General features: G+C 43.2%; 1 protein-coding gene across 2 annotated transcripts in view; it reads left to right on the plus strand.

The window, feature by feature from the left end:
* Positions 1-25,849, plus strand: part of FAM3D (FAM3 metabolism regulating signaling molecule D) — a 517,653-nt gene extending 491,804 nt beyond the window's left edge. For both annotated transcript variants that reach the window (XM_085624738.1, XM_085624737.1), the window contains one exon: positions 25,513-25,849. In XM_085624738.1, the coding sequence (XP_085480864.1) occupies positions 25,513-25,602 (90 nt within the window). In that variant the 3' untranslated portion in view covers positions 25,603-25,849. The remainder of the gene's footprint in view (positions 1-25,512) is intronic.
* Positions 25,850-27,622: the final 1,773 nt, after the last annotated feature.

The following is a 27,622-nucleotide window of genomic DNA, read 5'->3' on the forward strand; positions in this document are numbered from 1 at the left end:
GATCCACTGTCTAAGTTTTCAGACTTGGTTTGAGGTAGTTCTAATTCAAATGTTATTTTCTGGAGATATCACATACAGCTTTAGTACAAGGTGATGATGCCAGTGATGTCATCAATGATTTCATTTACCATGTCATGAGTGGTGTAGTATGTGATGCCATATGGAGTGCATGACGGGGGTGCAAGTTACAGTTAGTTCACTGAACTATGGCAAATTTCAGAGCTTTTTAGGTTTATATACGTGTGTTGTAGTTCCATTTCAACACCTTCCAATAACGTCACTTAAATCTTTTTTCAATGAATGTTTGAGCTTTGTTAGGCCACATGTTTTTTTTCCTTTGTTTCACAATGTTCCTCTATTTAAAACATGTGTCATGTTTAACCATGTCACCCAACTTTTATAAATCCGCAAATAATACATAAGCAAAGTGCTGTATTTTGAAAGTATTATCTTATATCTTGTAATTTATGTAGTGCAAATGTCTACAAAATGTTACACCTGCCAAAATTGGTTCCTCCATTTTTTCTGGTTATTAAAGTGTCTTGCATGTGTCCTTTTGTTACACAAATACAAGTCTACAGCACCTGCGATAGTACACAATTTTCAGACAGTAACATTTTTCCAACAAATTTAAAGGCTCTTAATTTGAAGCTTTCTCCTACTTTAAAAAAAAACCTTTTTACATTTTTTATATTTTTTTCTTTTTTCTTTTTACTTATGAACTTGTGTATGTTTTTTATTATTTTATTTAGTTTTTCATATAACGTTTTTGACTGTTTTGCACAAAGCTTTGTGATTTTTTTGTAGCAGAGTTTTCATCGCTGGTATTTGTCTTTCCAGATGGCACAACTTCCATACATTATTTGTAGTATGTTTTAAATAACTGCATGCTGGATGGTCGTTCTGCTATTGTCTGGCAGTACTTGTGTGGCAGTTTCTCACTGTTCGCCTTCTCTCTGATTTTGTCCCTGAATCTCTGCCCAGAGAACGTGGTGAGAATGGAGAACATGCAGGTTCTTCTACATACCACTAGTGCCCATTGAGTTCTCTACAGGTTGCCCTTTGTTAAGCAAAATAATATGGCATAGTCTGTTTTGCACAAGAATCAAGTAATGTTTTGGGCATTGATTTTCTTTTGCCCAGGTCAAAGAGGAAACCATACTACAGTTCCTGTTTGACACATGTAGTAGACAGGGCTGGAGGGTCGGACTGGCCTATAGGGTAATCAGGCAGTGCCCAATGGGCCTGTCTCTCAGCTCAGTGTGTGGGACGGTTTTTCAGCAGCTTGTGGGCCAGTGTTATGCCAGGTGGGCCAGGTTTTTTCTTTTTGATTTCACTGATATTACCACAAGCATTGTCTGCAGCAAAAACAAATATACACAATCTCAGACACTTTGCAAAGAGCCATACAGCCTGTCTTTACAAGTTTCAAACTGCCCTGTTGTAAAAATAGGGGCCACTTAACTGCAATCTGGTTTGCTAATGGGGGCCACTTTTATTTTGATGCCTGGCGTATTTCTTGTCCTCGTCCACCCCTGCTATGCTGCAGATGTTATGGCACTACTACGTCATCATGTTGTGATTTCCCAGCAGGAGAAACTCCTGTGTGTACAATAGTAGATGGCTCCTGCTCTGGACAATTTTCTCAAGTGATATTGGAAATGGATTACGTGAACAGCAATTGTCCAATCTGTAAAAGAAATGTGTATATGGTGTTGAAGAAATTGCCATCTGTTTATTTCTGAAAATGGAGGGCTTAATTTCTGAGTAATGTACACTTTATAGGACAATCAGATGGCTGCTTTCATGTTTTTGTTTTTGGTGTCCTATTGTTACAGCGGTATTCCTGTGACACCCATAGAGACAATGATAGAGTATTGAATTACTTTTGCAAGGCCTTTACTAAGTTTTGCAAAACAAACATACAGTAGGATTCTGAAATTGTTTCAAAATTAGGTTTTACTATGAAGGGATTTGTTAGACCTGTCAGCCTCAGACTGGTCTTCTCCTAAACCTTTTGCTTTTTTCACTCATTTTTGCTGAATTTGTTTTTGTTGGCCTTAGAACTCTGTGCACTTTATGACAGCTAACCAGTGCTAAAATGTTTGTGCTCACTCCCTAAACCATGGAAAAATTGCCTTACACCTGTTTGGCATATTTAATTTACCTATAAGTCCCCAGTAAAGTGTTACACCGTATACCAAGAACTTGCAAATTAAATGCTATTTGTGGGCTTTCAGCATTTATTGTGCCACCCACCATTGCAGCCTGTGTGCAGTTTTAAACTGACAAATTGATTTGGACAAAATAAACCTTTTGCCAAGCCTAAAACTTACTTTTTATTACATATATGTCACCACTAGTGTAGGCCCTAATAGCCCATAGGACAGGGTGCATTGTATTTTAAGTTTTGCGTGTTCTGGAAGTGAACAGCTCACAACTTCCTTTTTCACTGCTGTGAGGCCTACCTCTTCCATATGATAACATTGGGTTACCTTATTACAGTTACTAATTGATAACTTTTGTTTGAGAACAGGCAGAAATCTTATGTTTGTTCTAAAGAATTTAAATTTAAAATCCTCGTTATTGGTAAAGTTGGGTTTTAAGACACAAGTCTGAAAAAGATTTTTTAGAATGTTGGCATATTCTTATCCTAACCATTTGGTGTCTGCAACCTGTATCTTGGGTCACATGATTAGGTGTAACTAGCAGTCAACCTTTGTGTATCCCTCCCAGACAGCCACAAAGGGGATCTAAATGTTGTCAGGATAGGTCATCCTTACAGGATGGGAGGGGCCTAGCTGTGCAAGTCCCAATTACATTTCAAAGGAGCCGTCACAGCAAAAACACAAAGAACTTCACACAAGCCTTGGGATGGAGGAAGGAAATTCTAGAACCATCCTTGGGGGGAAAATGTAGACGTTTGTTCCACTTCAAAGTGGACACGAGTTATAAAAACCCACTCTTCAGTTCACTTCTGTACCTGCGGAGGACACTCGGAGGACTGACCTGCTATCATAACTAGGGCCAAACTGTTCTTGGTTGTTTGTGTTCTGGTCCCGGGACGACCTGGCTTGGCAGTTAGGGCTGGACTGTTCCAATTCTGGCGGGGGCAAGACCGATTTACATATAGCTGGGTCCAAACAGAGGTGACATGGTGTGCAAAATAACGATGGATTGGGATGCGGCCCGAGTTATAACCAGTGGCGGAGATTAGTTCACGCATTCCATCCATCACTTTTTGTATACATTAGTATGTCACCCTAAGTGGGGCGAGTATGTCCAGACGTGGGTTCCATGCACACTGGACCACTGGAACCGGCTGATGAGCCCATAACTAGGGCGAAACCAGTCCTGGGTTGCTTGTGTTCCGGTTCAGGGAGGACCTGGCTTGACAGTGCTGACTGGACTGTTCCAATTGGAGCAGGGTCGAGATTGATTTGAATTTGGCTGGGTCCAAATGTACGCGAGATGGTGTGTCAATAACGATTGATTGGGACGCGGCCCGAATAATTACCAGTGGCTGAGATTAATCAAAGCATTTGATCCATCACTTTACTGCTGCGTGAGGCCTGCAGTGCCCTTAGAGAACTGCCCTGTTGTTTGTGAACTGCTTTTCTGCTTGGACCCAAGACCAGCAGAGTGGCTCCAGGGGCCAGTTTGCCGGGCTCCTGCTTAGAGATAAGGCGATACAAAAAGATCCAACAATGTTTAAAGTGGATTTTGAACCAGCCTGAAGTGAGTCCTAACTCTCCAAGTGATTCCCCCTAGTTCTGAACCCTTGGAAGTGGTGCTAAAGGTGCCCAACCAGCCAAAATGCAATATTTGGGACTTAAAAAGTGTTCTGCCAGAAAGCGTTCTGAGAACCGAGAGGAGACCAGGACTACCTGCTCGCCAATCTGCCCAAGTTGCATAGCCGGTTGGCCTGACTTTGCTGTAGTTCCCACTACGTTCTTTCCCACAGCAGAAAATCCTTTTCAGCAACTCTTTGTGAGACGGCTACTCAGCTTCATGGAGCACTTGTCAGCTACAGCCTGCAGCTTTGTCCCACTGAAGATTTTTGACCTTCAAAAAAGAGACTAGTGGCCTGATTTAGATCTTGGTGGTACTCCTGCCATCCCTCCGTGGTGTAGTTTTAAGTGCTCTGTCGAGTTGACGGAGCCCCGCCTACCATATTTACCTCTATGCCTGCTCTGCTGGCTCCATCATCAACAGGCCAGCAGTATTCCGCCAAGCCTATTTAGATGTCCCCGTTGTGCTGGTATGGTCCCAGCGGCAGTTTGCTGATGGAGTGAAGAATGGTAAGAACAACTTATTTTTTATATCACTATACATATATGTTGTGTTTGCCTCATAAACATATGTAGGTAATGTGTGATGCTCCCTTTTGTTAAATATTGCATGCCCCACAAACAACATACACACTCTACTGAATGTAGACCCACAGGCACCACAAGCACAACACCCACAACCACCACAAAACCATTTTTTTAAGTATCAATACAGGTGTGTTCATTTTACCTTGCTAAGTTGGAAAATGTTGGAAATGACCTACTGCATTACACTTAAGAAAATACCGTGTGTAAGAGCAATGTAAAAATACACAAGGCTTTCAATTGTCAACACACGATTCATAGTACGTCATTTGTAAAAGTTGCTTACCTGAGATCCCAGCGACAACAGAGTTGTTTGGCATTGTGATGGGGATGGAGCTGCAAAGAAGGGACCTGGACGATGGGGTTCAGAACAGAAACGGCAGTGGAAAACAGTAAAAACCGTAAGTTCTTACCTCATAGCCTATGATTCTGCCAACCCAAAGTAGGAGGTATTTCCCCCACAGTTGCCTAGACAGAAAGCCAAATTGAGAGTAACTCAGTGGTCATCTTGCTAGACTCCTGCCGACAGCTGCTTTTGCCTATGACACCATCAACGCGGTGAGAAATCCTTGTGGGGTCGGCTAGACTCTGGCTGTCTTTTGTCCATTGACCTGCCAAACTCTAAATAGAGTAGTTGGGCCGCCAAGTAGGCGGGTGGTGATTCTGTTGAAAAAATTACTGCAGGACCATTACAACCAAGATCTAACTCAGGCCCTAAGTCTGAAGATAGTAATCTTTGCTGCAACTTTGTCCAGCTGCTCCTCAGCAACGATACCTCCTCCTTGGACACCTTCAGCTGCCTTGACCTGCTGAACTTTACGTTCTCTGACATTTTTTCTTAAAATGTTTTTTTAAGTCCAAAGATAAGGCAAGACCACGCCTAATCTACTGCTTATATCCGGACTGCGCTTTTTCTCAGTCAGCTATAACTTTTAACTTTTCCCCAAACTCACACGACTAGATATCCACGGTTGACACTTTGATATTCTAGGCACTAGATGCACAAAAACATTTAAAAATTCTTAACTCTGGTTCTACTGATTGGATTTGGTGTCAAATAATGCATTACATTTTACTCTATTTTTCTAAATTGGTGTTATTTGGAGTGTTCTTGTGTTGTGTTTTCACTTTATTACAGTTTGAGTGCTGCATACAAACTATACACATTGCCTTTAAGTTAAGCCTGACTGTTTTTGTGGCAAAATATTGGGATCTCTTCTCCTAAGTATTGTGCGTTTTTAAGAGTTGCAGTAGAGCATTACCCAAAAAAACCGATCTAATATCTCCTAACAAAACTACTTCTGGTTGGTTTCTATCACTGTATTTTTTCTTTTTTAAGTAGTTCAAATCTTCTTGCTATGATTATGGATCAGCACTTGACTATGTACATGCCTTGTTCACTGTGTTTTTTTTACTGGAGGGTTTCCTGTCTTTTTAGATTTACCTCCGGACTTTCAGGAAAATTGCATCAGGAAGAGACCACTGACAACCTGAATAGCATCATGATGTCAAACAGGAGAACAGGAGCACTCCAAAGTCCACTTTCTATGAGATTGTCTCCATACCAGCTGAAGAAAACAAGTGCCAAGTTGGTGACCTCCAGCCTGTGCCACAAGGAATTAAGGATGGCACTCACAAAAATAACTTGTTTGATACTTCTGGGATGCATAAGTATGCAAATGCCTGGCATACCCACCATGTAATGCTGCCAAATGCAAAGGACAGGAAAATGGGGGGCATCTACCTGTTTTGCAGCCTTGAATCACATGGTGCAACTGGGAGATATACTTCCCCAGGATGTCCTTAAAGTAAAAATAGCAATACTCTCACTTGTGCTTCACCATAATTGGACTGCACTGCCTCACCTGTGGCTATGTGATATCTGTAGGGAAAATGGGGGGCATCTACCTGTTTTGCAGCCTTGAATCACATGGTGCAACTGGGAGATATACTTCCCCAGGATGTCCTTAAAGTAAAAATAGCAATACTCTCACTTGTGCTTCACCATAATTGGACTGCACTGCCTCACCTGTGGCTATGTGATATCTGTAGGGCTGAGCAGAGTGTCAGAGCTCAGTTAAAAAGGTGGTTGCCCACAAAGCCACCTATAAAAGTATTTTTTGTACCTAAGTTCTGACACACTGCTTTGCTTTCATTTATAGTTAATCCATAAAAATAGAAAACTTCAATAAGATTTTTTTTTTATTGTTTTAAAAAACCCAATAAAAAGTTGGTTTTAGAACCTCCTCGATTGGTTTAAAAATAGAAACTAAGAGGTATATTCTCAAGAACTTGTGATAACCATCGCAAAAGTTACTTAAGACAACCCTCAACATCGCAGTCCATCGCAGGAAATTTACGCAGTGTTAACCAGGTATTAACAACACGGCGGTACCATGCGATATTCCCCAGATAACACTTCAATTGACCGCGATTAAATCAACGTCACACCGCAAAAATGCGAAAGGCAAACGCAAAAAAAGCTGCGATGAGGCCAATCGCGATACAAAAATCAGCAAAAACCAGCTGCAGGCCTGCAATTCACCATAAAAGTAGGAAAAAAAATGACAAACAAATGCCAAACAACAGCCAAGCACAATGGATGTTGCCGGAGCAAGTACGGAGGAGAACCAGAACCCCACAAGCCCCCCGGAGGACCTGCCTGGGACCTCGGGGTCATGGAAGAGCAAGGACAAGAAGAGTAGGAAGAAGCGCTTCAGTCTGCAGGAAAACAGGATCTTGATAACGAAGGTGGTCGAACACCATCAACTACCGTTCGTCACCTCCACTGTGTCATTGGCAACAAAAAATGGACTATGGCAGTCCATCGTGGACAAGGTGAATGCAGTCGGAGTGCTGAAGAGGACAAAGGAAGCAGACAAGAGGCGCTGGAATGACGTCCAGCGCAAAACAAAGCTGAAACTCGCCAACAACCGGAAGGCAGCAATGCAGACTGGAGGTGGGAGTCCTGCACCACAGGAGGAGCTGAACAACATGGAGGAAATGTTGTCCACAGTCATCAGTTGGGAGACGGTGGCAGGAGTCGGGGGACCGGACACTGCTCAACAGGACCGGACACAACAGCACCAGGTGAGTAACGACCAGGGACTGGGGGGACAGGGGGAGATGGGCACAATGGCACACATGCACAATTGAGCTGAGCACATCTGCAGACAAACCATGCCCCAGACCCCAACTCCCACAAAGAGAACAATGTACCCAAGTATGCTACATGTCAGCACTGTGCAAGCACAGAAGTCAAAGGCACACCCCATGAAAGGAATAAGTGGCAGCAAAACAGAGCAGCAGGTGCAACCCCCCCATGCAGCACACACATATAACATGCAGAGCACATCATCACTGACAACAAAGTGGCACAAACCCCAACACATCCACAACAGAACACAGGACACAACTGGCGCCCACTGGGTGTAGACACTGGCCAATCACAATTGGCATTGCAGGGAAATGTGAGTAGACAATGCACAAGTTCAAACACACATTTGTGATGTTGTTGAAATGTCCACTGTCCCGCAGCAAATAGGCAGCCCCTCCAAAACAGCCACGATGTACACAGTCATGCAGTCTGTATGTGAACATACACAAGCCGACAACACACATGTGAACACATTGTCAAACTGCATCTCCCCTTCACATTTGAAAGGGACAGTCAACACCTCCTGCAGAGCAGCCCGAACCTCTCTTTTCTGATGACGAATAGGACCACCACGGCTTCGACTCCGACGCCCTCCGAGAGTTCATTGACAGTCTTCGGAGCCCACCTCCAGGAGCAGGGCAGCCCAGCTGCAATGGGGACACCCCACCCCCTGCACAGACCACACAGCAGGCAGCACTCACCACCACGGCTGCCTCCCAGGACAACCATGAAGAACAGATGGCCTTCCAATGCCGTGTGTTGGGATGCAAGGATCATCTGGCTGAACAGGTGCAGATGGGCTTCGACCGTATGGCAGGCAAACTAGATGCCATACATGGGTGTCTAAGTCCCATCAGGGACCACACACAGTCCCTAACGGACACCCACAGTCTGCTCCATGCACTCCAATGAACCATGGCTGACATCGCCAGAGTCCTGACTCTGAGACAGAACGACTGTCTAGTCAGAATGGCTCCAGCGAGCTCGCCCGGGAGTTGGGAACCATGTGGAGGCTAATGGGGAACATGGAGCGGGCCAATGCAGAAAGAGTGGCTGTCACAGCTGCACACCAGCGAGAGGGAGCTGGGTTCCACAATGACCTCAAAACCACCCTCATAGCATTGCTGCCACAAAGCCTGGCGCCGATGCATGCTGCTGCTACCGCTACATCCACATCTCCGCCCCCTGAAGTGGCAGTGCCACACAGTGCGGCACACATTCCACCTCCTTCCCCTGAGGTGTCACTGCCACACAGTGCTGGAGAAAGGCCAGCACCACCCACACATGAGGCACATGACACAGCAGAGGACGAAGATGCAGATGAAAGCGCCTTACTGGTACGGAGAAAACTGTAGCAATCATCTCCGCCACATGGCCGGTTTCAGCTTGATTCTGCCCTCTGCATCATCACCTTCCAATGTCCCCCGATACACTCTGCGACACTCACCTTGGACCTCGCAATAGACTGCCATTTTCTGTATGATTGCCAATGACACAGCTATCAGACTGCGGACTGAACTCTTCCTCTTCCTTTGGACTTGTCATTCCCTGAAGGACTCTGGCTGGCCCTCCACAGGCCAACATTTGAAACTGGGGTTTGCATGGCCCTGTACTGCTCCAGATGCAACACTCCACTGAATGTGCATTAAACATTCCGAATCACACAGATGTGTCGTGTCTATGGTCTTTCAAGTGTGGTAGTATGGATGAATACCTCTTACGTCCATGTGGCTCATGTCGTTGGACTTGTTGTCCGGGTGGAGCCGACGCAGCCACAGCGACACACGCATTTGTTACTTCCTTGTCCAGCCCCGTATGGAACAATGCCCAGAGCCCCGGGCTCATTGTTCAAACCCGTTCCACTGGACTGGCATATGCCAGGCCAGGCCAGCCCGCTCCACCTAGGCTCACAGTGGGGACAACAACGCTACATGTCCCAGGTCTTCCCTGTAGGGATCTGCTGGTCACAGGTCTAGTTGTCAGCATGCCACAGCCGTTCCCTCACGGCTGGTGTACACCCACACCGCACCCATCCAGCACACGCATCACAGCACATGTTACCTTGCCAATAAAAAGGGCCGCGTGCACATGCTCTACGCCATTTCCAAACTCTCTCGGAGTGTATCCATGTGGTGTGCATGTGGCATGGGGGCCCAGAGGCCTGCGACATCCATTCCACAGGCCCGGAGGTGACATGATGGCGTCCGCACCATGTGACCAAATCATAGAGGGTCCATGACTTGCGGGGCACAGACTTGGTGGCACTAGATACACTGCGGCCGGCACAGGCACACCGCCACGGGACGGTGACTTTGGGTGCACTGAGGTAGGGGTACCTTAAGTGCTGAGCTTGTGTGCAGCCTGCGATGTTGCCCCGTCCCGGCGGTCCGGACTGCTCAGGTTTTGTGTGCCCTGCTGGACCGCAGTGTAGGCCTGAGCCAGCGGACAGTGGGGGCCGACCTCAACGTGGCGTGGCCTCGCGGGTCACAGAGTTAGTGGCACCTCAAGGGCTGAGCGGGTGTGCAGCCTGCGATGAGGCCGGGTGCACTGGTATGTCCTCTGCCAGGGCGAAATCAAGACCCAGCACCAAAAGTGGGACCTGGTGGCCTGCAGAGCAAGGCTGCATGATGTGGAGGGTTCCATGTCCGTGGGCCTGGGCTTGTGGCTTGCAGCCACACGTGGTGGGCCCTCATTGCTACACGCCAAGGGCGGAAGGTGAGCAGTGAGGCCTGGGTGCACAGGGGCGGGCATGCACCGCTGGGCGGCGGGAGGGGCTGGGGTGCAGCTGCCTGGGTGCTCAGGGGCACACAGGTGATGATGTCGTATGCACTTGTATGTACTGTGCCATTCATGTATCTGGACTCTGTTACAGATGACGGGTCTGTCTCAGATGTGGGACCCGGTGAACTGCACTACGTACCGGCACATGGTTGGAGACACACCGGTGGCAGCAGGTGAGCAGTGTGGCCTGGGTGCCCAGTGTCGGCACGCTCTCTTCCTCTCCCTCTCTTCTTTTCTCTATCTCTTTCTCCCCCTCTCTGTCTGTCTATCTCTCTCTCCCCCTCTCTGTCCGTCTATCTCTCTCTCCCCCTCTCTGTCCGTCTATCACTCTCTCCCCCTCTCTGTCCATCTATCTCTCTCTCCCTCTCTTTCTCTCTTTCTCCTTCGCTCTCTCCCTGTCCCTTGATGTGCACAGGACACACCTTTTCATCATGATTTTTGTCTTGTGGGCTGTGACCTACGGAATGTCCAGAGGGGAGCCGCCATGTGTCTTCATTTCTGTTCTGTGTTTATTTCAATAAATGTTCATTTGTTGCATCGAAGGTGAATGTGTGATGCTCATTTTTGTGACGACACATGCATGTCACCAGATGTGATTGTGTGACATCAGGCTGATTCTTTGGTACATGATTCCGTGTAGTTGATGTGGCATGTCTTTGGCCAGGGGGTGGTGCCGGGGAGGACGGGTCCTGGGGGTGGTAGCGTTGGGTGTTGTGGCCCTCTTGGGTGTCCGGCATGCATGTTCAGTGGCTCCATGGCATCTGTTGTTCTTCAGGTGTGGCTCTGGGCTGGGCTCCCTTTTCTGTTGCAGGCTGCCGTCGGACTTTGCACCAGGTCAGAGCAGGTGATATTTTTCTGCTGCTAGCACGCCTTATTGCATGTTTCCTGGTCTTTTGCCCGATGTGGCTGGTCGTTGAGACTGTTGCAGAGTGGTGTTGTCATGGATTTTTGCACGGGAACGCCTACTCTGCATCTCATTAGCGATAGTTGCCGGGCTCATCTGTGGCGATGTTTTTTGCGGCTGCTATCGCAGGTAAACTGGTGCTATGGGCTATTAGCACCAGCTTGTGAATGGGGTGATAAATGTATCGTGATTTTGGCTGCACTAAAGTGCCGTTAACTCGGCAATAGCTCCTTGAGAATATGGCCCAAAGTGTATTGTTTGCCATGTCTGTGATTATCTGTGTAGTCTAGTATGTCTATACTATATTTTAAGGTGGATATTTATTGTTTTTTGGTGCAACGTGGTGCACCGTGCAAACATGCTGTACTTAGTTCTGGCAAAGTCAAAAAATAAATCATATCCACTAAGAACTGGTGCACCTTTGAGCGTCATGAATCAATGAAGATACCCTGCACCATATTACAAGTGTGTGTGCATTCTGTGAAGCATATGACTGTATTGAAAGGGGTCTTTTCCCATTTTGTATGTGGATTGTACAGGCAAATTTGGGGATGTATTGAGAATTAAATGTATTTCTCCTTGTTACGCTTGTCTCAAGGAGATGTAATATTTTGGCCCAGATCCCTCTGTATACTTGTTAGTACATAAGGATTTGTGTCTAAACTAACAGGTGGTTCCATGGGAACACTCATATACCACTCTAGAGTTAGTTGTACATTCAGAACATTCTTTCCTAAAACCATCTAACACAATTTCAGAAGTGATAGCTGCCTTGAAAACTTGTGCTTCAATTACATTTTCTTCGATCTCTTTTTGTGGTCCAAAATATCTTATTCGAAATGTAAGACACTAGGACCTGTTTGAAGTTTTCCTCCACTTTATGACCCCATTTTGACGAAAAGATGCTTATTTTCTGAACATGCCCTGAGCTCCACTAACCAGACCCAGGGCTGGTGCTCTTAAAAGTACATTAGGTATAATTACAATTGGTACTGACAATCTGCCTGTAAGTCTCTAGTATATAGTAGGGTATATTGGTCTAGAGGCCCAAAAGACTTGATGTACTTAAGTGTGCACCACTGTTATGCTACTGTCATTTTAAAAGCCAGCCCTGCCTTGCAGGCTGCTTTTAGATTGAAATCATATAAAAATTCGACTTTGGAATTGAAGGTACTTGCAAAGTAGTAAACTACCCCTAGGTGCCCCAGGTGTAGGGTACCTTGGAACCATAAGCAGGGACATTATATAAGATGTTTTATTAGCCCTGGTGAGGAATAAACTGCCAATTTTGTTTTTCCCCATTGCAAAAATGCTGTCTGGTAGGAAAGTATGCCTGCCTAGTGCCGGCCTAGTGATCCCACAACTTTCCAACACAGAAATGTCAGGAAAACATGATTGTTTTAGCTAAATATCAGGTCTGCAGGGGACTCCAGGTAAGAAACCTTTGTGGGATGCATGCAAATACACCTCCCTGACTTCCCTATGAGTCTAGTTTTCAGAAATGTCTGGGTCTGGTAGGTTTTCCTAGATGGCCACCGAGTCCTGGACCAAAAACGCAGGTGATCCTGGACCAAAAACGCAGGTGACCTCCTTGGAAAACCAGGTCATTTTGTGATAGATAGTCCAGAAAGTCCACGCACACCGACAGCCTAGTGCCAGTCCTTGCACACTGCCAGCCAAACGCCAGTCCACGCACACCACCAGCCAATTGCCAGTCCAAGCACACCACCAGCCAAGCCCCAGTCCACGCACACTACCATCACATTTTTTTTAACAAACAAGAAAACACAAACCAATTGGAGGTAGATACAAAACTATAACTACAAACAGAATAGCTCTAACTAAATACACCACACTAATGTCAACCATGAAATCTGAACCAAAAATATAAAACAATACAGACCAGTCAGTTTACTTTTCGCTCACAGTTGCACCCAAAAACTCAGTTGCACGTGGTACAATTTAAAACATGTGTACACACACAGCCAGGATTAGAAGCACAATCGTAGGATTAGAAGCACAATCGGGCAGTACATACGAATCTCCTTCCATATACCTCTTCGGGCACAGACTCTACATTTGTTACTGGGAAATGTTTTTTTGGGCCATGGGAGGAATGTGATCAGGAAAGAGGTGATCTTTCAATCTAGCCACATCCTCCACAGCTGCAACTCCAGGAACTCTTGCCTGTTCCTCTATGACAAGGCTGTCTATCACAGACTGCTGAAAGTAAAATAATGTAATCTTTGACTCTGGAAAACAGTCTTTGAATACCACAAAAGCATTGAAGGTTGCTAAATGGAATAAATAGATAGCCAACTTATTACACCAACGTAAGCCTTATTAACAGCAGTGTTAGGTTCCAACCTCTGTACTCTATCTACTCCTCCCATGTGCTTACTGTAGTCTAAAATTCACACAGGTTTGCACACTTCAGCAACCTGACCCCGAACAGTCACAGGTGAAGTACTTTCATCATGGATGGTGGTCAGCATGTAGACATCTCTCCTGTCCGAAAAGTTTTATGCCACAAGTTCAAAACTACGCAGAGCACCTCACTGTCCCATCTCAAGTTTCTTTTATAAACAATCTCTTTTGGGTAACCTTTATGGATAGAGCAGATTGTGCCACAAGCAACAGTGTCCACTTTGAACAATTTCCTGAACAATTGCACACCAGTGTAGAAGTTGTCTATGTATAAATGGTGACCTTTAATAAAAAGTCATATACCAAGTTCCCACACTGTTTTTTCGCTAACTCCCAAAGTGGACAGACAACCAGGGGAGGGTCAATATTGGTCTGCACCCGAAGGACAGCACTGCGAAGGACTGCACCTGCTGCACAATATGGTACCACAGCCCTAAGGACTTTGCCTGACAAGGATCAAGGAGTAGACTACCTGAAGCTACAGGTTAACAGAGACCACCTGCATCATCTCCACCAAGAAGTCCCCAGCTTGGAGTGCGTCGAGTGGACTTTTAAGGATTTGGTCAGGTGCAGTAGGAATTGTAGTCCCAACATTCCAAGGACCATCTTAGAGATTCTAGACCACTAGATTGATGTTGTGGACACTTTAAACCCACAAGAGAAACTTCAGGAAGACATTCCAGAAGTTTGGAGAAGTTTGGAGCAACTTTTGTTAAAAGCTACATAAGTTGACAAGGTGCATTGTGGCAGTTGTAGTCCCAGACCCCTAGAGGCAAACCACAGCAACTGGACCCTTGGCTGGTGCTGTGGACCACTTTCCTGCATTAAGAAACACTTCTGGAAGTAAGTGTTACATTTTTACATCGTGGGTGGCCTGAACTCTGGATGTTGTCCCGGTCCAGTGTGACCTTTTTTGACCGGTTGAGTGCCTTTTGTTTCTAAGTGCTAGTTTTACTTTTAATCATTAACAACTCTTATCTCTGGTTCCCAGCGTTGGATTGTTTTCATTTTGGTGTAAAATGTAATTATAAAAATAGTTCCTATGTTTATAAATTGGTGTTGGATTTTTATAGTGTGTTGTGTCTTACATATTTAATATATTGGTGTTTTTAAATGCATTAAACACCTGTCTCCTTAGTTAAGGCTGCCTGCTCGTTGCCAGCTACCAAGGGTTGATCTAGGGAATAATTTATTGAGACCTTGACTGGACCTTTTATTGTGATTGTAGCCTTATTACTAGTGGTAGGTGTCTACTTGCTGTCGGAAGGTGGATTATCGGTAGGGCTAAGTGTACCTAAAACTAGCAAAAAGGCCACCAACACAATATAAGGTCCAGTAAAGGTCTCAATACATTAGCCCCAGGCTCAACCCTTGGAAGCTGTCTGCGAGCAGGTAGACTTAACTTAGGAGACATGTGTGTGAAGCATGTTACTTAAAAACACCAATACATTAAACATGTAAGACACAACACACATAAAAAACCCACGCATGGTGAGCAAAAACATCGATGGATTTAATCCAGATTTGTGATTGAAAGTGAATGACACTGTTCAGCATTCTGTCCATCATATTTTTGTGTTGATATACTCACCAGTCTATCTACATTTTTTGGATTATTTCTGAATGAGAATAGGCAATTTCCTGTTCGGAGAAAAATACTTTTCTAAAAAATTTTCAGCAAACTGCCTCTGGCTATATACAGCCATTCTCCTTTTTACCTGCTTCATTGATGTCATAATCTTCATTATTACTGTATCCTGAAAATAAATTATCAAAGGTCGCTAATTATCATCCTCCTTACAGTCCTGTTTTCATTTTCACCTTTAGATACATTCTTTGATTTTCCTAATCCATTGTATGTGTTCCTGATTGGTCTCTCACATATTTCGTATGACCACGTCCATTTCTTGGTCTTTGTTTAGTTGACGAATTTTTAAAAAGCATGCTACTTTTCTTACCAAGATTTATTTTTGAATTTAGGCTGTTAGCTGAATCTTTATCTGTTATGCGTTTATGTTATTTTCTCAATAACGATTTTGATGTTCTTTCTTCTTTTTCTGAAGTATTGTAGGGATATTGTATTCAGGAACTTGTGAATATGCTGCAAAAAAGATGACATGTTTTATTGAATATACTTTTTTTTAAAGAAATAGCACTGTCCTGACAGATTGCTTTCTATTACTAAATATACACTGTCACAGTGTACTATTAAATTCAAGACTTTACCACGTTTTCTGTTATTTAACAATATCAGTGTGCAGTACCACCTTAGCCAGAAACAGCTCAGCTTCAACTCACTCACTATTTTAAAGGTGAGAAGCGTTTGGGTTAGCTGTGCAAGATTGGCTCTTGAGGTCAATTTCAGTGGGGTTTGATGAATTTTAACATGTTTCAACTCAATTCAGACCTGTTGTCTCTGCGCTATTCATGATTTAGGGGGAAATTGAGGTGTTTTTTGGATAGTCCCCTGTACATTTACCTATTGATCTCAGTTATATGCATTTCTAATGTACTTATTAGCGGTGCTTTGGAATTGCTCCACAGAAAGGGGTTGTGAAAGCCGGGCATTATTGGAACTGCAGTTTTCATACTTGTTCAGGCCTAGTTTTAGGTTTTACTTGTCATTTATTTGGGGTCAGTAACGGGGCCGCAGGTGGCTTCATTTGGAAATGTATAATCAGGACGTATGAGAAGAATATAAAGTTGTCTATAGATGTGGAACTTGAGGTTTGGCTGACAGGCTATGCGCTGTGCTATTTGATTCCTTAAAAGCCCATATTGTGCTACACCTCGAGTCTCCAAGCTTTTTTATAAGGTTAACTAATTTTCTGATCAAGGAAAAGCATCCCAAGCTGCAAATAAATATTAAAATTTTGACCACATCCTTCAACATTACAAAATTGAACAACAAATGCAGTAGGGACCACGCTATGTGTAAGACAGTGTTATTAACCGCAATATCGGGTAAAGCTGTCTCCACATGAGTAATGAAAGAGGAGCGATAGCAGCAAGAGCCCTATATATAACACAAAAGACACCCAACTCAGCACTAATTATAACTAAAATGTTGCCATTAAATATGCTTTGGAAATGCTACAATTTTATCTTCCAAACTCAGCAGACCAGATTATGCCTGAAACATATTTTCAGACTTCCAATTTGGGTTAAAAAAACAATTGTTCACCGAAGAAAAACTCCTTTTTCTTTCTACACTAATATTTATTTTGAGTAAATAAGTGTTCTCTAAACATCATCTTGTAATTTCCACCTCACCTGTACAAATGCCTCACATGGACAGATTTTGCCTTTACTGTCCAGGTGTTACCATCTCATGCCATGGAGATGCACCACAATGCCAAGAATGCCTATAACATGTCAATGATGCCAATGGTATGCACAGGCAACCATTGTGCCAAGGATGCTCAGTATAATGCCGGGGGGCAGTTTGCAATGGATGGCCTCATTTAGGTCAATGATTCTTAGAAAGTCCCAGTGATAGATGCCAATTTGCCATGATTAGATAAAGACATTCCAAAACCTGCTAAGTATGACAATTATTATGCCAAAGCCTGCAACATGACTAATCTCCTTGTGACATTCCTAGATTGAAAGCATGTTCATGATGCAGGTTAAGTGTGGTTTTGTTAATGTGTGACCCTGTCATTGGCTGTGCCGCCTGCCACTTCAAGGGTCTAGAGATGATCAAAGCAGCCCTCTTTAATGTGGCCATATGCTATGAGTAACTGTGTTAGATTTGTTTCTGAGAGCGGCTTCCATGGTGATGGCAAGCGATCAGTAGTTCCTAAGTTACTCGTTGTAGACTCCTGCTGTGGGAATGAGCCTTGACATGGATCTATTAGGTATTAAGGATAAGTTAGTAGAGTTTGCCCTTGAGTTTGTTTGGTTTGCATAAAGAGAACTAATTAAACTGATTTTGTTACAGACATCCTCCTGTTAGTTGCAACCTAGAAGTGAGGGAAAGTATGGGGAATGGAGCTTTAGGGAAGTTGACAGGACAGGATAAAAAACAACAGAGTAGGTTGCACATAGATTAAATAGGGTATATGTTGAACCTGGCCATTTGTTGAAGGGCCTTCCCTTCAACAAATGAACCAGCTGAACCCATTTCCGTTGGCTCTTTTTCCCTGCTAACCTTTTTCTCTCTCCATAAAACATGGTACAATTGGATTATACCTAGTTAGCATATTTCATTTACTTGTACATCCCTAGTCAGTGGTACTACATATACCCATGGCTTGTAACTTTTATGCTACAAGTGGGCAGCTGCACTTATTGCACCACGCATTAAAGTAACCCTTTGAAACATGTCCCAGGCTGCCACTGCAGCCTGTAATGCACATTTAAACAGCCATTTCAACCTAGTTAAATATACCTTTTGCGAGACTTAAATCTACCTTTTAAATACGTGCACGTACACCCTGATGTAGGCCCTAAAGGCTCATAGGGCAGGGTTCATGTGATGTAAACATTGGGACGTGTGTTTAGGTTTTACATGTCCTTGCAGTGAAAAACTCCTAAAGTTGTTTTTCACTGTTGTAAGGCCTATCTCTCCTATTGGAGAACGCTAGGCTACATTATTGTATTTAATAAGTGATAACTATTGATTGGGGGCATTACAACTATCATCTTTGGACCCAAATGAATTACAGTCTCAAATCCTTTTTAATGGTAAAGGCGGATGTTAAGTCACAATTCTGAAAATCCTACTTTTAGGAAGTTGGCATTTTCTTGCCCTAATCATTAGGTGCCTGCTGCCACAGTCCTGGGTCACGTGACTTAAATGGTTGTACTGTTGGGGGTGGGGGTGTTCTGGCCAGACAGTGAGACAAAGGGGACTGGTTGTAGGCAGGAAGAGTCATCCTGTCAGGACTGCAGATGTCAGAGCTGTTCCCTGACCCACTTACATTTCGAAGGGGCTTGCCTCCAGTACACAAACAGGAACCTGACACTAGTCGTTTGTCACCCCAGACTTACTAGAGCTTTGACAGACGAAGGGAAGAACGTTTCAGAACCAGATGTGGGGTTAGCCTAGGATGTCCACCCACTTTAAAGCTGGCACCAGGTATAAATATTGGACCCTCAGAACACTACTTCAATACACTCCTGGACTAGTGGAATACTTTAGAATGACTGTCTGGACCCCCTGGACTGTCTTTCTGCTACCAGAGGACTGGCCTTTTCCTGGAAGGCCTGCCTTCTTGCTTGCAGGAGAACTAGACCATCTGATGGTACCCAGGACCACCTGAAGTGATTCCAAGGGCTAGTTGGCTGACTCTTGTGTGAGCTACAGGGATAAAACAAGTTTCAGAGACCTTGATCCCTGCACCTGGACTCTGCCCAAGTGAATCATAAACCCCTCTGATGTGTCCCCTGTCCTAGACCTTGTAAGTGGTGTTAGAGGTGCTGCTCCTCCCTAACCTTAAAAGTTATGACTTATAAGGCTTTTCACCAAAAAGTGCTCTGAGAACTGACAGAAGACAGTGATCTACCTGCCAGCCGATCCGCCCAAGGTGCATCACTAGTTGGCCCAATTTTGCCCAATGTTCTTTTCCTCAGCAGCAAAGCCTGTTCAGTGGGACCTATCGGCAAATGTATCTAGCCTCATGGAATTTTCGTAAGCTACAGCCGGCAGCTATGTCCAGCTAGAGATGTTTTACTTCCAAAAAAGTGATAAAGTCCAAAGATAAAAATCTTGAGTAGCTCCTTGACAACAATGCCTTTACCTCCGACACCTTCTGCAGCCTTGCCCCTCTGAACTCTACTTTCTCAAGAAAATTCTTCCAAATGTCTTCTAAGTCCGAAGGTTAATCGAGACTGGAGGACAGAAAGGATAGGATAAAAGGAACAAGGGGTGTAAGGGGAACAGAAAGAGGTGAAAGAGTAGAGACAGGAGAGAAGACCAGAGAGTTCAATCCATGGATTAGAAGTGAAAGGGAGGTATATGGACAGATACATTTTTTAAATCTGGAGACACATTGAAGACTGTCTTAGGCACTATCTATTTAATACCATTATAATCAGCGATTTTATAACTTCACAAGAAAGGGTAACCTAATCACAAACATTCCATGTTATAACTAATACAGAAATTAAATATTGTACAGTGTAATTTGCACTATTTAACCAGCATATTTCCAAACTATCTTCAAATAAAGTGCATACTCTCTTGGCTCTTTCATGTACTTTGGGGCCATAACTCTGGGTTAGAATGTCACACAAGCATCTAATTTTGACTAATGAAACCACTTTTTCTTTTCCTTCTCATGCAGCAGTACTGAGCAGCACCTTCTTCATATGTACCTTCCTATGACTACAACAAAGTAATGAGTGAGGGTAAAAGCACAGAAAACAATGGGGGAGTTTACAAGCTAGATAGGTTAGTAGATGTGAATGAAAAGTTGGTTGGAAAGGGTAAGGAAGGGAAGGAAAGACGGTGATGAGGGCAAGAGAAAGAGGAATAGTTATAGATTAGATATAGAAGGAAAGAGGAGAGGACAGGGAAGGATTGAACAAACAGAAGAGATCAGGTTGTTTACATTGAACATTTTATACCTTACTGTACTTTTAACACCATTATATTCAGTGATTTTCTAGCTATACAAAAGTCACTACACAAATGGGAAATACTTCACATTACATAGGTTTACACAGTATACACACTGACATTACATTGTTATATTGCTGTTATATGAGAGTGGAGCTGAACAAATCAAAGAGCAGTCAAGATAAATTCATATGAACTTCTGCATTTGCAACATTTTTCAAATATGAAACTAAGTTTGTCTAAACTCAGTTTAACGGTGTTTCAAAAGGCCTGCACATGTTTGTCTGTGATCATCCCATACACTTATTTGTGAGCTGTGCATGCTATCGACCACCTCAATTGAGAGGTTACACAGCTTTTCTCAGCACCTTTCAATGGGTGTTTATGTCATAACCTTTGATTTCTGTATCAGGTTGTCCTATTTTCTGTGACACTGAAGTTGCGTTTTATTTAATAACCTGCTTTGTAAATGTAAATGTCAAGGTACTTATAGAGCGCAGTGTCACCAGACGGCCACCTTGCGGTGTCGCCTTTTGCGGTTTCCTGGCGCTGATACTCATACCGCTGTGGAACCCTTCCTGGCTTTCCCTGTGAAGTGTCCACTCCTGGGCACCCCCAGGGTGAAGCCAGGCATCCTTAGCGCTGTTGGGGCCAAGCAAGCTATTGCCCAGAGTTGCAGCGTGGGGCCTGTGATTAGAATAGGCACGAGGCGAGAATAGACAGGTCCGAGGAAATTGAGCCCGAGCCCTGCCGAGGCGGGAATCGAACCCTGTTCCCTGGCCAGAACTCTGCTTCAGGGTCTGCCGCTCTAACCATTGAGCCACACTCCTGAACGCTTTCCTGTTTGCTACAAGCTACCAAGGGTGAGCCAGGTGTTCCTCAAAAAACTCTGTAGATCAAACAGCTCAAACAGTTTTTTCTTGTTATACCTCAGTCACAGCTCACAGCAATAATGTGCCCTGTTTCTTACAGCTTAACACTCCTATGCCATATAGAGGCTATAGATGTGCATGGGGTTGAAAGCCTCAGTGTATCATGTGCTGACATTTCTTAAGTGCTAGTAGTGCTATGTATCTTAGGGATAAACCCTGAGTCTGCGGGTTTGGACATCCAAGCTCACTCTTGTAAGGCAGTGAACTTAATGTATTATGTATGAGAAAGGCAGATCCGATTTACCACAGACCTGCATCTTGCCCCATTCTATGGGAAGAAGTAAGCACTCTTTTAAACTAAACTGTCCTTTTCCCAGAGATGCAGTGGTATTCAGGAAACACACATTTCATACTTAGAATGTCAAACTCAAGCATCTCTACTAATAATGACACAATGTGCATTGCAACATCCTATGAATTAGTACATGGGCCAGGACCAACAACCATATAAAGCAGATTGCTATTAATATTGTCAGGATACAAGGGAACACAATGAATGTTTCCATCATGGTTCACAGCACCAGATACCGTCACTCCTACAACCAACCTTATCACTATTTACTCCCAACTCACAGAGGGCCTCTGTGTTATGAGAGCTTCAGCTGATAAAGGCAGTGAATAGGGTGCCTGCTGCTGGCAGAGTTCAGTGAATCTCAGTTTTAGCTCCATCGTTCAATCTTAGGTCCAGGAAGGATGGTAGCCAGCGGTCTAGAAATCTAACAGTGCTCTGGTCAGTTCGGGGTGACAACCTCTCTAACCTGAGTTGTCCAATTCCCATGTTTATATAATACAGTGACTACTGCCTAATCTAACTGATAGTCCGTAACGAGCAGGATATTAATGTGAGGGAAAATACCAGCCAGCATAAGTATTCCCCAAAAGCGACCCCTTTATGCACGTATCACTGTTATATATCACATATATACCAGACAACCCTATAACATTGATATTTTAGGGAACCTCAGGAAGACTTATGTCTCATATGCTACTAATAAAATAACAGGAAAATGCTGCTGAATGTAGACTCTTGTCACAATAACATCAAAAATAACATATTTAAATCTTACTACTAGGAATAGGTAAAGTGATTTCTAAAAATGGAGTCTGGTGCACAAATCCAAATCACTATCAGTAGGGGAGACCTTAAGGTCACATCTTCTTGATCTAGCATGACTTACCATTCACAAAGTATTTTATCTTAAAATTAATGTATGAAAATATCAGGGGTATCTTAGAGCAGTGGTTCTTAACCTTTGGTCGGGATCCCTTGGGGTCCACAATGCCTACTTATGTGGTCTGTAACTGTTTAGAAAGTAAAACATTATTAACAATGTGTTTATAAACAAAGGAGTAACATTTTTAATTGGAAATGTTAAAAGCATCTATAAATGTGAAGGCATTTGAAATTGGAGACTAAAAATTACGTTGGTATCCTCAGAGTGATTTGTGGGAGCAGTCAAACAGAATATAGTACCGATGAAGGTTGGCCTCCATTGAATTCAGAAAAACTACAACCTTAATAAAATGTATTTTTTATTTTTTGTATATTTGTGAATTAAATACATTATTTCATCATTTGTTTGATAAATGCTTGTGTCCATATTTTTGTTTATTGTTTTGTTGTTCAAATCCATGGAATTCCTTAGGCCAAGGTACCCAGATTCCAATAATGACTCAGTGGGAGTCCCCAGATTCCAATATGGTTCAGTGGGGGTTCCCAGATTCTAGTAATGATTAAGTGGGGATCAACAGAAGTTAAACAGTTAAGAAACCACTATCTTAGAGCATTTGTGTTGTTATTACCCCAAACTGTAATGTGCTTGTTGAAGTTTGGTTTACTCTTAAAAAATATTTCCAAGACAAACTGCAGAATTCCTGAAATGCAAATGGGCTTCTCCACAAAAACCATGGCAGTGTTTATTTCCCATTTTGGTTGGAGTGTGAATATATTCTAGATAAAGGCTCTCATGGGCAGGGACCATCACCTTGACTTACCCTCATTTAGGAGAGAGGAATAAGCCATCTCATTCAAAGTCTTTGTATCTATTCAATAGTCGCAAAAGTGTACTTCGTTTAGAGATGTCTTGTCCCTCTGTTATTATTTATGTATGGGCTTGGCTAATGTATTGGTTTAATGTCTGGAAGTACTTTAGCCTATACTGTGATCTATACTACACTAAAATACTATTACATGTATAATTGATATGTATGCCAAGTGTGAGCTGATATAATATCATACAAATCTTTTTCATTGTGCCAAGGCAAACACCTGTTTAACAGACTGAAATGCATACTTGAGTGACGCTAGGCATATTTCAATACATTTATGTGCAGTCTTGACCAGGTTTCTTAATTTAGGTTAGCACTACCACTGTGTTGATTACTATAATATAATATTCTTTTTCCAATTTTAACCCGCAGTGCATTAATTTTACAGATGACAGATGGCGATAGTGCTGACAAAAAAGGTTCACTTTCTTCAAGTGTGTAGGGATATGCGGCAAAGAGAGTAAGGAATGCTTATGCGTGGTATAGGGGAAGGCAAACTCTGGTGAAGATGCAGACTACATTTTATGACTTTTGGATGTTGTGAGTTCTGTTTGGGGTGGCGAATGGTTGTAAGTGAGATGAGATGTAGGGAGAATGTACTGAGAATGCAAGAATTATGGCATGTGGGTATGTGTGAGTGTGTGTGGAAAAGAAGTAACTGATGTGTGTGCTTTTTTATTTTAAGCTTTATATAGCGCAATCATGACCCAAATATATTGGGATGCTTTACATGATCACCAGTTACATTGCACAAGGACACATTCATTTTCTTGATTTTATGTACAGAGAGAGTAAGAGATTTGCACAGAATTACAGGAGGTTGAATAGACGCTGACTCAAACCTGGTTCCCTTGCTCTGGCAGTAACACCACATTCCCCTACCCACTTTGTTGGTTTTCTCACTGTAATGTCCGAACTTGTTGACATTTTTGAATATTCTGTGGTGTAGTTTAGACTCTTCTACATGGATATGTAAATGACCCTCACTGTTAGCAAATTTCCACTGCGGAATGGGTTGCAGTAGTTATGTTATGGTACATTGATTTGTATAGAGCACTAATCACCAGGGGATATCCAGGCGCTTGTGCAGGTGTGTATGTTTTCAGTCCTCAAGGTGCTTATCCCAAGAGCCAGGTCTACAGCTTCTTGTGCAACTCAAGAAGTGAGGAGGGGGCTGATGTGTTGAGGGAGGTTGTTTCATGTCTTGGGTGCAATGTAGTACAATAAGCGACCACCAGTTTTGCTTTTGTGTGTGCAAGAAATGTGACGAAGTGAGTGTGAGGCAGAGTATAGGTTTCTGGTGGATTGGTGAAAGTGTATACAGCTGTTCAGGTATTCTGGTCCTGTATTGTTCAGGGCGTTATATGTGTGTATGAGAAGTTTGAATTGTCTGTGATTGTGAATGGGGAGTCAGTGAAGCTTCTTGAGGTGTGGTGTGATGTGGGTGCTGCATGGGAGGTCAGTATGAGTTTTACAGGGGTCTTCTGGATGGTCTAGAGTCTGTGTAGGTCTTGTTTGGAGATTCCAGCTTAGAGAGTGCTGCCCTAGTGCAGCCTGCTGATGATGAATCCATCTGATGTTCTGAGGCAACCATTTGAAGATTTTTCGCAGCATGCGTAGGACATGGACGCAGAAGGCACACACTGCATTGACTTGAGCTGTCATGTTGAGCTTGTAGTCTAGGATGATCCCTCTCCACAGATTTCTTCCGTGGTCTGTGGGTGTTGGTCCTAGCTCCAACTGCCACCATGCAGAGTCCCATGGAGAGGTCTTGTTGCCGAAGACCAGTACTTCCCACTTGTCGGATTTATGCTGCAGGCAGTTGGTCCACATCCAGTCTGCTACCATGGTCATGCGGTTGGTGAGGTGGGTTCTGTTGGTGGTTGTTTTGTCCATCGGTGAGATGCTGTGTTAGGTGTCATCAGCATAGGAGACGACGGTGATCAGTCCACCAGCAGTGAGTGATCAGATTGCATCCCTCCTATTGTTTGGTAACACATCTTCCCCAGACTCTGTAATCACATTTCCAGGCACTGTACATTACATTGACTCCTGTGGAACTCTTCTGATATTGCTGAGGGGGCAGATGTGTCTGTTGAAGGTCAAGAACTATTTGGTGCACTACTACAGTCTATGTCAGCATTGAGGTACCTCTGATCACTTGTGCTCATTACATAGAAAGTTGCATTATTTTAATGGCAACCATCAGTAGGCAAGTCAAAAGAGTGACATGTTTCTCAATGGGTCCTTAGATGGCCAATGTGTTTAAACAGCACTGCAAATAGCTCATATTAACCTTCTTATGGTTTATTATTTCACAGCACCTAAAGAATGAGAAACAGTCAAACAAATATGATGGCTGGCCGGAGGTTTTGGAAATGGAGGGCTGCATCCCAAGGAAGATGGGTTAATCGTTTGTTTAAGGCCAGCGATCAAAAGATTTTTGTGCATTGCGTTACTAAAGGAGGTGCGATGATTACTGAAGAAGATGCAGTGTGCCTTTTGAATACTCCTTTTAACACGGACTACTATAGCTCTTTCAAATGCAAAGATGATTTACACATAAGACATCCTGGTTTAAGGCGAAGCTGCAGGCAATTGGTGGTGTGAATATATTTTTTTATTTATTAAAAGAAACATCCCTTAGGTAAATACAAAGTTGTATGTGTCTATTTGTTGGTATATTGTTGAATCAGCTGTTAGCATTTATAAAAGTTCAGATGTTTATTGCAAACAGTAACTATCAGGTGCAATATTTTAATGTTCAATTTAGGCAGGTTAAACCTGCGGAACTTTTACAGTTGGAAACTTCCACAGCAAACACTGGGACATGCAGATTTTATTTCGGTAACTGCCAAATTCAATGTTAACCCCCATTGTAGTTCAAACCCTGAGCCTGATTCACAAAGGTAAACTTACACTTTTGTGTGAGTTTATTCATTATCAGTATTTGCAAACTATGATTTAATAGTAACTTTACAACTGTGGATACTCCTTAGTTGGGCCAGAGTACTCAGCACATAGAAAGATAGGTCTGTCTGTTTCACTTTGGAGAAAATTGTCTTCTCACATCAGTGGAAATTACACTATGGGACAGGTTAATTAAAACAAATTGCACAATACAGCACAGCAACTTAGTGAAATACATTGTGCACAGGGAAAAACACAGTGCAGCGCCATATCTACTAAGGTCTTTCATGGCTGTTGTCATACTTTGTGGTGGTGCTCTAACATGTGCCCAGCATCAATAGGGCAAAGGTGTGTGTGTGATGTCAAGCCTAGGATTTGGTACTAGAAAGGTAACATTCCAGTATAAAATACTATGTTTAGGCTAACTTTAAAACTTTTCACTCAATTGATGTGCGATGTGCAGCACACATGCAAAGTAGGAAATGTTTGGAGAAATTAATAGAGGATGCGTTATTTTAGGGTGTAAGGCCCTGTCTAGCATTATTAGAACATTGAGCTTTGTGTCAAAAGCAATGGATGATAGCATGGGAATGCACATGTATAACCTTTGACATGCTTCTTCAATGCAAATTACAGCAAAGCCTATTTGTGTTACTTTAAGGATACTTTCCCGCGCAAATGAAGTTTTGGGCTAGAAAGTAAATACTATATCAGCACTGCATTGATTTATGTCACGTTTTGTGACTTTGCACTGGAGCAACATGTTGATAAATCTGTCCCTGCATGTAGCTAAGACATTGGCTGTGCATCATGGTTGACTTGCACCATACACATTGCCTTCCCTGCAATATTTCTGTATGGTAACAAGGGTTGCTTTACCCATGCACAGTGTGCCCATTGCCAAACTATATTTTATCACTGAACTTTAATCATGTCATTTGTAGACAATGATTGCTTAGACATAAGAGCTGGTGTCAGAAATAGGGTTTCTGGTTGGCAGAGGTATGCACCCTGTCGAAGCAGGAATCACAATCCTAGTCATGGTAAGCTAGATACACAGTAAAAGATAACCTGTACTCAACCTTTGGTAGCTTGCCACAGAGCAATCAGGCTTTTCCAATGAGGCAATGTGTAAAGAATTTGTCACACGCACACACACACACACACTTGGAAAAATACATATATTTATATGAGTAAAGCAAGATCAAGGTCACGCTGGAACGTGGACTGCAGGCCTCTACAGGACTCGCAAAGGTCCCGCTGAAAAAGTACCTTCTGTAGAGCTAGCCTCAACATTGAAGACTCAATGCCTGGTTCCAATCTGCGCAGGCGATGAAGGCTTCGTCGACCAAACCCTTTACAATGCAGGCAATCTGTCATCATCGAGCCGCATATTCTGTCAAAGCTATGTCATAAATCAGCTCCTGCATTGGCGTAGAAGGCAATGTGTCAGTTCTGATTGGTGCTAAGTTGTCACTACATTGATTTGAATGGTTTTGTACAGCAACCTTTTAAGAGACC

Source organism: Triturus cristatus, chromosome 9 (genome assembly GCF_964204655.1).
Source record: "Triturus cristatus chromosome 9, aTriCri1.1, whole genome shotgun sequence".
Lineage (NCBI taxonomy): Eukaryota > Metazoa > Chordata > Amphibia > Caudata > Salamandridae > Triturus > Triturus cristatus.